The sequence below is a fragment of the Kogia breviceps genome, chromosome 2 (assembly GCF_026419965.1).
Source record: "Kogia breviceps isolate mKogBre1 chromosome 2, mKogBre1 haplotype 1, whole genome shotgun sequence".
Lineage (NCBI taxonomy): Eukaryota > Metazoa > Chordata > Mammalia > Artiodactyla > Physeteridae > Kogia > Kogia breviceps.
In genome coordinates this window covers 123,430,503-123,442,850 of record NC_081311.1, presented here as the reverse complement: position 1 = coordinate 123,442,850, position 12,348 = coordinate 123,430,503, and the positions used below count along the sequence as shown (strand labels likewise).

General features: G+C 38.4%; 1 protein-coding gene across 2 annotated transcripts in view; it reads left to right on the top strand.

The window, feature by feature from the left end:
* The first annotated feature begins 708 nt into the window (after window positions 1-708).
* Window positions 709-12,348, top strand: part of STAM2 (signal transducing adaptor molecule 2) — a 54,887-nt gene continuing 43,247 nt past the window's right edge. The window contains exon 1 of one of the 2 annotated variants that reach the window (XM_059052300.2): window positions 709-1,117. In XM_059052300.2, the coding sequence (XP_058908283.1) occupies window positions 1,078-1,117 (40 nt within the window). In that variant the 5' untranslated portion in view covers window positions 709-1,077. The remainder of the gene's footprint in view (window positions 1,118-12,348) is intronic. The other variant, XM_059052301.2, reaches the window with a different exon arrangement.

Genomic DNA, 12,348 nt, shown 5'->3' with positions numbered 1-12,348 from the left:
TTATAGTCTCAAGAGGAGAGACATAAAACATAATAAGTAAATTGTATATTAGGAAGTGATAAATGCTATAGAAAAATTAAACAGGGTTAAGAGGGTTTGGGAGCGTGTGGGTGGGAAGGGTGCTTGCACTTTCACACTCATTTCAATACCTGGCTGGCTCCGATGGGAATTTGAGTTTGTGACCCCAATTGTATATCAGGACCGTCATGTACTGTCACGTATATGCTATACACTGTCCCCATAAAACTGTCAGCAACTTGAAGGCAGGGACTTGTGCCTCATTCAATGTCTCTGGATTCCCAGAGTCGAGCAGTGTTTTCAGGGTAAGAGCACGATGGAAAGCGAAAAGTGAGGAGTCCCGCTTTCCACTTGGTTATTCCTGCGGGGTTTAGGCGCCGAGGAGAGTGTAACCCCAGAAGCGCCAGGAGCAGAGCCAAACCCTTCGCCGACTCTCAAAACCAGTGAGGCTCCATCCGTTTCCAGGGCAACAGGACTGTGACGGGAACGTAGCCGCGGGCTCTCTGCCTCGTGGGACTAGCCCATAGCTTAGGAAGGAACTAAATTGGAGAGAACTTGGCCGTCGGAACCAGCAGCCCTACGCGGGGAATCCCAGACCACCTCAATCCCTGCAGAACTGCCGCCGGCATTGTAGTTTCCGGTCCTCTAGCGTCGCCAAGTTATAGGCTCGACAACTTCCGGCTCTGAAGGTCCCCCCGCTCCATGGCTTGCCGGGGTCCTAGCGATGGAAAGGTGGCCTCGGCGGCCGCCTGACCCCTACGGGGGCTTCGGATCAGGGCTGCCGCCTCCTCCCGGAGGGCGGCGGCTACAGGACCGCTGAGAAGATGCCCGCGGCTGGTGGGACCTCATACCAGGAGGAGAGGTCGGGGCGGAGCGCAAGGGCGGAGCGCCGACCGGGAGCTGGTCCGTCAGGCAGGAGGCGGGGCAGGTGCGGTGGCGGAAGTGCCGGACGCGACTGGAGCTGAGCCGTCTAGGAAGCCGCGGCCGTGGGTCCCCCAGCCCGGAGCAGCTGTCGAGCCTCAGCCTGACCGCAGCAACTAGGGCTCGGGCGCCGGCGAGATGCCTCTGTTCACCTCCAACCATTTCGAGCAAGATGTGGGTAAGTGCTGGGCCGGGGCCCCAAGCCGTTGTTTGTTGTGCTAGAAAGTGGGCGGTGGCGACTCCGGGGACTGGAAAGCCTAGCAAAGGGGGAGGAGGGTGCGGCGTCGCTGCTGCCTGGCAGCCGGGATTTTTCTGGGGGCAACCTCGGTGCGTCCCTAGCTGCCTGGGGAGTGTCTCCAGCCCACCTGAGGTTGGGGACCCCGAAAGAGGACCGTTTTCCTCGCCAGGCACAGGAATAGGGAGGAGCCTAGGGTTCTCTGGGGACTAGACTAATTGAGCAATTGCGGAGTTGCCACAGAACTTCCAGCTCCCTCTAGAACTGGTTGAGTCTGCCCCCCCCCTCACTCCCCCGCCCCGCGCTTAAAAGTGATGTAGCAGACCCTGCTGTCTAGGGCAGCTCAGCACTTAGAGACTTAAGCTTGCCCGGGTTCAATAGGAAGAACCTATTTTATCTCGCTTATATATAGATGCGTCCAATCCTTGATCGCACGGCTTCGGGATTTATTTATGATAGTTGGAAGTGTTACTCTGTCCATGGATAGTGCAAGTGCTATAAGGTGTTCTGCCTTAGGGCATGAAAAGGAAAACCCCAGGATTTCAAAACAGTCCAGAATACCTGTTTTACTTCTTGGGGGGTCGTCAGTGACTCTGGAGTGAGAAAAAGATGGATTGGGTATGAGAACTTAACTTGTGGCTTTAGAAAAACAGTAAACCAAGCTGGCTAAAGTAAATATTTTTGTAGCAGTAGTTAACTCTAGTTAGAGTTTTAGGATTTAGTGGAATGAAAAAAACGCATGGCTGCAAATTGCCAGTTATACAGAATATTGCACATCACAGAATATTGCACCTGTTTTATAGTTACAATTTTCTAATTATGGGAAAAGTCTAGAAAGTGCCCTATTTTGGTATATTATGTGATTCCAAAAGTGTGTTCAGAAGACAAATATGATGTATAAGTACCTTCCATTCGCAGAGAGCTAAAAATCTTTATAGATTTTGACCCTTAGATAGTCTTCAAATATGTATTTCCATAATTTCATTCAACTTTTTTCGTGGTAGTTTAACATTGGTGACTGCTATAAATCTAGGAAGCATAATGTTGAGGCTCACAGCGTCTGCTTTTGGAACACCTAATGATGTCTTCCTTTGCTGCAGTGAGACCTTCACTTTTTATTGTTGTGAAGACTTTCATTTTGTCATAGTGGGAAAAAAAGGCAAAATAGAATAAGACAAATGATGTTCAAACTTAACAACTGTGGAACTCTTCAAGGGAGATCTTTCTTGGAAGCCCATTGTTTTCTGATTGACAATTTCTCTGGTGAAAGTAAGCCAAGTTGCTTTTCCAAACCTCCCCCTCAGTGTCTCCTGAGGTTCCTACATGGTTTAGTGGGTTACAGTTTAGTTTCACTATAGTAAAGGAAGCACTACTGTTCAGACACACACACAAAATACTGTGTATAGATTATTTCATGGGCAGTGCCATCAACCAAAGCTTCAAGCACGCACTTGTTAACTCAAGTATGACTGACTGAAGTCAGTTTCCAAAAGGCAGTTTAAAGATAAAATAGAAAGTTTGATTGTAACCTCTTTTAGGCGAGTGGTTGGAATTAGTAGAAAAAGTGGCATGAAATACTAAGGATTTCAAATTGGCTTTATACGTCTATCATAGAAGAAAAATTATATATTGCACTTTTCAGAACTTAAAGCCCCTGTCAATTTGAAGTACAGTAGTTAAGTAATATGATGATCAAGTCATTGTTTAACTTGAGATGCCCACAGGAATGTTCCTTTGCAGTGTCATTGTCCTTTTCATCTTTCTTTGATTCAGTCAGATTTTTATTACCATTGTTTCTTTTTTGTCATAGCTTTGTTTACGTTTCGTTCAACAAACAGGCATTGAGTGATTACTGTGCGTCAGTGTGTGTCAGACTTTGGGGGCACAAATTTAATAAACTGGGTTGCCTCAAGGAACTCTCAATCTAATGGAGGTCTCATACACACATAAAAAGATAATTGTATTTTTCACACCATATTACGATACTAGAAATGCAGGAGATGCTTTACGTTCTCCTTCTATTTAAAACAGTCATCTTTCCTGAAGAGAAGACAAGGACCTTCAGGCAGACACTTTATTTGTAAAAGTGTTGACACTATCTTTTCTCTTCCCCTGCTTTCCTGATAGTACTTAACACCTGCAGGAAGTGACCATCTCTTACTACATGTATGGTTTGGTCATTTTATAATTAACTGTAAAGTTGAAACATTCCTTTGGTCGGTACAGTCTCATCAGAGGGTGAACAGTGTTTCTGACATCATTCATGTGGGGAAGAAATCCTTTTCTCAGACCCTGAGACTCTGAGAAAAGGCTGTAGTGACTCAAGATGTCTAGGAAGGCACTCATAAGTTGATGATGGTATATGACTTGCCAAATGGTAGCTGGCCAAAGGCTAGAAGGTAAGGAACTCTGGCAAGTTCCTGTTTTTTTTTTTTTCTTGGAGTCAGAACCTACAAATCCTGAAAGGTATGCTAGGTATGGTAGCATTAGAGCTCTTTAAATATTTATTGGATTTCTTCTAATATGGGTTTATTGTTTGTTTTGTTGAATAAAATTCCTTTGAAGCTGTGCTGAGAAAAAAAGAGAAAATATCCGCACACAATCCCCCTTCACCCCAGCCCTGATTCTTATCTTGAAGGGGAGTGTAGGTTTCCTAAGATAGAGAGCCTGTTTGGGGCAGCCTTTTTAGGAGATTCCAAGGAGAAAGTAAAACATGAGGGACAGAGCCACAATAGGAAGATTTAGTGGTAGTGTTAAAAGGGCAGATGTCATTTCCTTACATGCAGTACCGATTTTTCCAGTCTCATGACATTGATTCCTGAGTGATGGCTGTCTGTTCTGCTCCATAACTCCAGTTCTTACTTGCATGTCTTTTTTCTCCTTACTCAAGCCAGGCCATCTTTCTTGCCAGTTTCTGTCTCTGTTCCATTTACTACTATTCACTGATAGATTTTTGCTTTTTTCAGCAATACTTGGTATCTCCTTCCTTAAAGATAAACTTACTTGTGTCCCACAGAGGTGAGCTCAAATTCTACAAAAACTCTTTTCACACAGTGGATTGAAGTATGAACTTTATCTTAAAAGGAGACTTTTCCAAGTAAAATTTGAATGCGTGTATTGCTATGTCTTTGGCTTGTGTTGTGGTCAAATAACTTGACAGCGAGTAGCTTGGAGTTTTTGGTAATGGAATCGTTTTCTCCAATGAAATTTTACAAGAAACCCTAATATAAAAATAGATATTGATGGCACTCTGGTAATACAAATTTACTTTATACATTTAAATATATTACATTTACATAGTCATTAAGGCAATTCTTGAACACATGAGGTTGTTGCAAAAAATTAAAATTAAAAAAAATTTTGGTTTTAGGTGAGAATGACAGCTGTAACAGCCAGTTTTTTTCCTATACTTTCTTTTGCTTACATGGTACCAAAAATCCTAATACCTAGTCCTAATTAAAATAGTTACAAATTTTAATTAATATAGTTTGTAATTTTTTAAACGATGAAAAATTTTTAGCATAAAGTACAGAATATAACATAAACTCCTATTCCTATCAGTCACCTCTGTCAAGTCCTAACATTTTGCCACACTTCATTCTTTTTTTTTTTTAAGAAAACATTCAAGATACAGTGGAAATTATTACTTTTATTTATTAGCTACCTGATACTATTCTTTTTCCTCTCTTCTCAGAGTTAAACACTCTAAAAAGATAAAGTCTATTTTATAAGGTATACTGTACATACAAATATACTATATGTATTGTTTTGCATGTTTTTAAATTTCATAAAAAATAATATTCTCTGTAGTCATTTGCAGGTTGTCATTTAGCATTTTTTGTGAGAGTTATTCATGTTGATGTTTGTAGCTTTAGTTCATTAATTTTAAGAGCTATGTGATATTCCACATTTTTTAACCTTTCTCCTGTTAATGAAGATGAAGTTTTTTGCAGTTTTTTGCTGTTACAGACAACACTGCAGTGAAAGTTATTATCCACGTTTTCTTCTTCACAAGAGTGAGAGATTCTCAAGGGATTGTATCTTGAAGAGGAATTCTTTTTTAAAAATGCATATAGTGCAAAGTTGCAAAATGTTAAATAATACAGAATTGTTCTTCTAAGTGTTTGTGGGAGATTTTACTCCCACCAGCAGTGGAAGTGAAGTCCCTGTTGTTCCACAGTCTCACTAATGCTGGGTATTGTCAAGTTTTAAAATTTATGCCAATTTGATGGGTGTGAAATAGGGCATTGTTTTCAATTTATTTCAGCTTCATTGCAGTTGAGCATCTTATCATATGTCTCTTGGTCAGTCTGTTTTCTTTCTGTATAAATTGGTCTGCTCATTACTTTCATGTACTTATTATTCTGTTGGATTATTTTTTCTTATTGATTTTTAAAGTTTCACATGAGTTCTCTACTAATCTTTTGTTGTTTATGTGAATTGCAAATATATATCCTTGTCTGTTGCTTCTTTTTGTTTGTGCTGCCTTTTACTATTAAGAAGATTGAAGTTTCGGTTTAGTAATCTTGTCTTTTTCACTTGATTTTATTTTTCTTGTTCAAGAAAAGCTTTCTCTCCTCCTTGAGTCTATAAGGATCTTGTTATGCTTTCTTCTGAAAGTTTTATTGAAGTTTTGATTTTCACAGTTAGGTCTTTAGTCCACCTGGACTTGGTCTTTATGTAAGGTCTAAGGAGAGATTTGATTGGATAGTCAATTCACAATAGACAATTAAATTGCCTAATCACCATTTATTGAATTATCTATCCTTCCCCCACTAGTTTGGAGCACTTTCTCCTTCATATAGTAAATCCCTTTCCTTGTATGAGGTCTGTGTCTGTGCTTTCTGTTCTACACTGTTCTCTTTATCTATCCTGTACCAATACCACATTCTAATGTCTGTGGCCTTTTTAGGTGGTAGGGCAAGCCCCCTGTCTTGTTTTTCTTCATTTTGATACTCTTACCTGTTTTTGGCCTTTTTTCTTTCATATGGGTTTATTATCAGATTAATAAAATCATAAAAGGGAATTTCTTTTATGTTCTTTTAGGATTTGAGAAGACATTGTAGTTTATATTTTTGATTCATATGCACTGATGATGTTGATAGTTAATAATACACTTTTTATTTCCTGGTAATAATATTTAGTTCTAATCTTACTCAGATTATATAGTTGACCCTTGAACAACTCGGGGGGTTAGGGGTGCTGACCCCCTGCACAGTTGAAAATACATGTATTAACTTTTGACTCCCCCCAAACTTAACTACTAATAGCCTACTGTTGACTGGAAGCCTTACCGATAACAGTCAGTTAACATGTTTTTCATGTTATGTGTATATCTACATGTATTTTATACAATTCATGACATACTTTTTTCTTAATTTTTTTGATATTTCTAGGCCACCTGGTTTGTCTGCAAGTTTTTTCTAATTGTTACAAATCTCCAAAAATTTTTCCAATATAGTTATTTTTAAAAATCTGCATATTAAGTGGATCTTTGCAGTTGAAACCCATGTTATTCAAGGGTCAAGTGTAATTGTAAAGTTAGGTAAGAAAGCAAGAGGATGATTTTTCTACAAGTAATTATACACATACTACTACTGTCCCTTGAGGTGGAAGGTAAAGGGAAAGAACTTTTTTTAAAAAAAATATTGCCTTATTAGGCTCTGTAACTTTACTTGATAGTGAATAAATGTTTGTATTGAGTATAGGGATTGAACCTAAGAAGGTCTATATGACAGATATCAGACATTGCCCCCTGAAAATTATTGACATTTTGAAGCTGCCACCTACTTATTTTAAGCTCATATTACTTCAATTTCATATAAAAATTTGTTGGTACATGGTGGTGTAATTTTAAGAATTTTAGCCATTCTAGTGGCATCTCTTTGTGGCTTTAATAGGTATTTATTTAATCTTTAGTATAGTTATTCACTAAATTAATATCCTCTTTTTTGAAATATCTGTTTAAGTTTTTCACCCATTTTTCTTTTCACTTAATTTTCACAACTCCTCTTTTAAGCATGGCAGCCATTTTAATTTCCATTTTACAGATGAGAACATGGATTCAGATTTGAGTCAGAGCTGAGGTGAACTACCTAGCAACCTTAAGCTAGTATGTAAGTTTCAGAGCTGGGAATAGAGAAGGTGAGTCTTCATTGTTAATGGGTGACGTGTGTACTCCACATGTGCATAATGATTTCCTCAGTCTGCAGAGGTTATGTGGTCATCTGCCCAACCTAACTGCTTTTGATTCTCCATCTGTGATGTTTTGGTGTGTTAGTGGCTACTTTGAGATTCATTTTTCCTTTTCCCCAGCTGTTATTGTGTCTTGCACTTGAAGCTTCCAGATAAGTCTGTTAAAATAGAAATTATACTTACTACATTTATTCTTCTGCCCTGTTCCGTAATGTAAAGGTGTTTGTAGAAATGAGCATGCCTGTTCTGTGGAGTTGGGAGGGGATATGGCTCTCAGTGAACAGGATTACAGAGGGCATCTTGGGAGTATCAGAGAAGAAGAAAGTGAACTTGTAGGAATGTAAAGCCTGGCTCTAGACCTTTTACCTTTTAAATAGATGATTTACAATATTAGAAGGAAGTAAAATATGATTTTGATTTTGTTTCTTCCTTTTTCCTATCTGCCCAACTCTCTAAACTCTTCCTAGTCCCCACACAAATATTGGTGGTAACATGTGAAATGAAAAAAGAGTAGCAATCACTCTTCTGTATTCCACCAGAGCAAGAAGTTCTTAAATATGTACCTTGTGTTATTAAATGATGCGGTAAATGGAGTTAAGTGTGGCATTGTGTCTGATTCTTTTCTTATAAACAAGAGTTGATCTTGCATTTGTCCTATTCAGTATGTTTAAAATGTTCATGCATAGAGAAACTGAAAACTAACTTGTTGAAAGAGTTAATTTAGCAGTTTTGAACAAAAATTGTACCCAAGACGCAGATTAATAGAAAATATGCCCTGAGCCAGACTGCCTAGACTGAAATCCCGCTTTTACTGTTTACTGTCTGTATGATCTTGTGCTAGTTACTTTTCTGTCTGTTTCCTCATCTATAAAATGGGACATCTTCATTGGATTCAATGTAAGTAGTTTAGCATATGTAAAATACTTTGAAACTATTACTTGTTATTTTTTTTTTCTTTTTTAGTTAATTAATTTATTTATTTTTGGCTGTGTTGGGTCTTCGTTGCTGCGTGCAGGCTTTCTCTAGTTGCGGCGAGTGGAGGCTACTCTTCATTGCAGTGTGCGGGCTTCTCATCGCGGTGGCTTCTCTTTGTTGCGGAGCACGGGCTCTAGGCGTGCAGGCTTCAGTAGTTGTGGCACATGGGCTCAGTAGTTGTGGCTTGCAGGTTCTAGAGTGCATGCTCAGTAGTTGTGGCACATGAGGCTTAGTTGCACTGTGGCATGTGGGATCTTCCTGAACCAGGGCTTGAACCCGTGTCCCCTGCATTGGCTGGCTGGTTCTTAACCACTGTGCCACCAGGGAAATCCTTGTTACTGTTTTTTAATTAATTATTACCTATCATTCATTACTCAGAGCTGTAAGTAGGCTTTCATTATAGGAAAAGTAGAATTTATATTGCTGCTTTCTCCAGAGTAAACTGAAGATTTGTATCAATAAAAATTTTACCCAAACAAATCAAAGCATTAAATGGGGAGGAGGATTAAATGAGAAAATGTATGTTGAAGCCAAGTACTCTAAAATGCTAAGTGTGGTTGTTGTCATTGGAGTCAGAGAAGCAGTGAAATATTTATAATCTGTCAGTTTGAAGTATTGGTCATTTAAATATTTTAATTTAAATTTAACTACAGAAGAATTGTGTGGTCTAGAAATTTAATAACAAATATGAATTATTTTAATAGTGTAAAATGTAAGATTTGTAAACTAGAAAAAGATGGCTGTTCTATATTTTCAAATAATTATTTAGTTTATAATGAATTGGTACAAAGAAAAAGCATTTTTATAAAATCTTTAGTAAAAGCTGTCAGCTAAGGTTTCCTGTTAGATACCAACATGGATTTTTTTTTTTTTTTTTTTTTTGCGGTACGCGGGCCTCTCACTGTTGTGGCCTCTCCCGCTGCGGAGTTCAGGCTCCGGACGCGCAGGCTCAGCAGCCATGGCTCACAGGCCCAGCCGCTCCGCGGCATGTGGGATCTTCCTGGACCGGGGCACGAACCCGCGTCCCCTGCATCGGCAGGTGGACTCTCAACCACTGCGCCACCAGGGAAGCCCCCAACATGGATTTTACTTATTAACTTGCTTTCCATTTTCTAGTTTATTTCTTCTTTTGGGAAAAAAAAAAAAATTTTTTTTTTTGCCGTTTTTCCCCTGTTCTTCTACTATAGTTTTAAGGTATAAAAATCATTGTTTAAAATTAATACATAAGGAGTAATTTTTCCTTTAAGATCTAAGCATTGCTTTAGTCATAGCCCAAGATATTGATATATAGTATGCTAGTTATAATAAAATTTTATGTTACCTTCTGTTATAGTCTTAATTATATGTTGTGATTGTTAACGTCCATGTGATTGGCTATTATGTTTGATCTAATACAAATACAGTGTATTCAGAGAACACACTGAGTTTATTGTCCTAGATTATTTCTAGGTGTTGGTAGTTTTGTGCACATTTGAAGAAATATTTAAACTCTGCTTTAATGTACAGGCAGTCTTCACTTTACATAATTCCAACATGCATGACTTTAGTTACCATGTGTTACTTATTAACAACAATTTCCCAACAACAAGTCTGTAATAACCTGAGCATAGAGCCCAACTGAGCCTGCTTAGATTTTGAACTACAGAACTATGAGCTATAATGGGTGGTGTTTTAAACCACAATTTGTATTTGTTACATAGAAAGTTTAAAAAATTAATATACTGAGACTCTTCAGTTTTCTTAAATCTTTTTTTCTCTGTTCTTCAAATTTGATAACTTTTGTTGACTTTTCTTCATGTTCACTAACTCTTTTTTTTTTTTTAACATGTTCAGGTTTGTATCTGAGGTTATATTGACTGTATAATACTAAAACTTTCTTTTTTTACCAAATGACAACCATTTTCTCCATTTCTCAAAACTGGATATGAACACATCCCATAGTAGTTGGCAATTAGGACTTTTTATTTAATTGCATTCATTCACTTGCTCATTCATTCATTCTTCAAACATTGAGTAGTCATTTTAATTTACCATAGATTGTGCTTATGTGTTTCCTTTCCCATGATAGATTAACTTTTGAGTAAGGATCACTTTTTAAAAAAATTTTCATTTATTTTTTGGTACAGCAGGTTCTTATTAGTCATCCATTTTATACACATCAGTGTATACATGTCAATCCCAATCGCCCAATTCATCACACCACCACCACCACCTCTGCCGCTTTCCCCCTTGGTGTCCATATGTTTGTTCTCTACATCTGTGTCTCAACTTCTGCCCTGCAAACTGGTTCATCTGTACCATTTTTCTAGGTTCCACATATATGCGTTAATATGTGATATTTGTTATTCTCTTTCTGGCTTACTTCACTCTGTAAGACAGTCTCTAGATTCATCCACGTCTCTACAAATGACCCAATTTCATTCCTTTTTATGGCTGAGTAATATTCCATTGTATATATGTACCACATCTTCTTTATCCATTTGTCTGTTGATGGGCATTTAGGTTGCTTCCATGACCTGGCTATTGTAAGCAGTGCTGCAATGAACATTGGGGTGCATGTGACTTTTTTAATTTTTATTTTTTTTATACAGCAGCTTCTTATTAGTCATCCATTTCATACACATCAGTGTATATATGTCAATCCCAATCACCCAAATCAGCACACCACCATCCCCATCCCCCCGCAGCTTTCCCTGTTTGGTGTCCATATGTTTGTTCTCTACATCTGTGTCTCAACTTCTGCCCTGAAAACTGCTTCATCTGTACCATTTTTCTAGGTTCCACATACATGCATTAATATATGATATTTGCTTTTCTCTTCTGACTTACTTCATTCTGTATGACAGTCTGTGGATACATCCATGTCTCAACAAATGACCCAATTTCGTTCCTTTTTATGACTGAGTAACATTCCATTGTATATATGTACCACAGCTTCTTTATCTGTTTGTCGATGGGCATTTAGGTTGCTTCCGTGACCTGGCTATTGTAAATAGTGCTGCAGTGAACATTGGGGTACATGTGTCTTTTTGAATTATGGTTTTCTCTGGGTATATGCCCAGTAGTGGGATTGCTGGATCATATGGTAATTCTATTTTTAGTTTTTTAAGGAACCTCCATACTGTTCTCCATAGTGGCTGTATCAATTTACATTCCCACCAACAGTGCAAGAGGGTTCCCTTTTCTCCACACCCTCTCCAGAATTTGTTGTTTGTAGATTTTCTGATGATGCCCATTCTAACTGGTGTGAGGTGATACCTCATTGTAGTTTTGATTTGCATTTCTAATAATTAGTGATGTTGAGCAGCTTTTCACGTGCTTCTTGGCCATCTGTATGCCCTCTTTGGAGAAATATCTGTTTAGGTCTTCTGCCTATTTTTTGATAGGGTTGTTTGCTTTTTTAATATTGAGCTGTATGAGCTCTTTATATATTTTGGAGATTAATCCTTTGTCCATTGATTCATTTGCAGATACATTTTCCCATTCTGCGGGTTGTCTTTTCGTCTTGTTTGGAGTTTCCTTTGCTTTGCAAAAGCTTTTAAGTTTCCTTAGGTCCCATTTGTCTATTTTTGTTTTAATTTCTATTACTCTAGGAGGTGGATCAAAAAAGATCTTGCTGTGATTTATGTCAAAGAGTGTTCTTATGTTTTCCTCTGAGAGTTTTATAGTGTCCTGTCTTACATTTAGGTCTCTAATCCATTTTGAGTTTATTTTTGTGTGTGGTGTTAGGGAGTGTTCTAATTTCATTCTTTTACATGTAGCTGTACAGTTTTCCCAGAACCGCTTATTGAAGAGACTGTCTTTTCTCCATTGTATATCCTTGCCTCCATTGTCATAGATTAGTTGACCATAGGTGCGTGGGTTTATCTCTGGGCTTTCCATCCTGTTCCATTGATCTATATTTCTGTTTTTGTGCCAGTACCATACTGTCTTGATTACTGTAGCTTTGTAGTATAGCCTGAAGTCAAGGAGTCTGATTCCTCCAGCTCCGTTTTTTTCCTGCA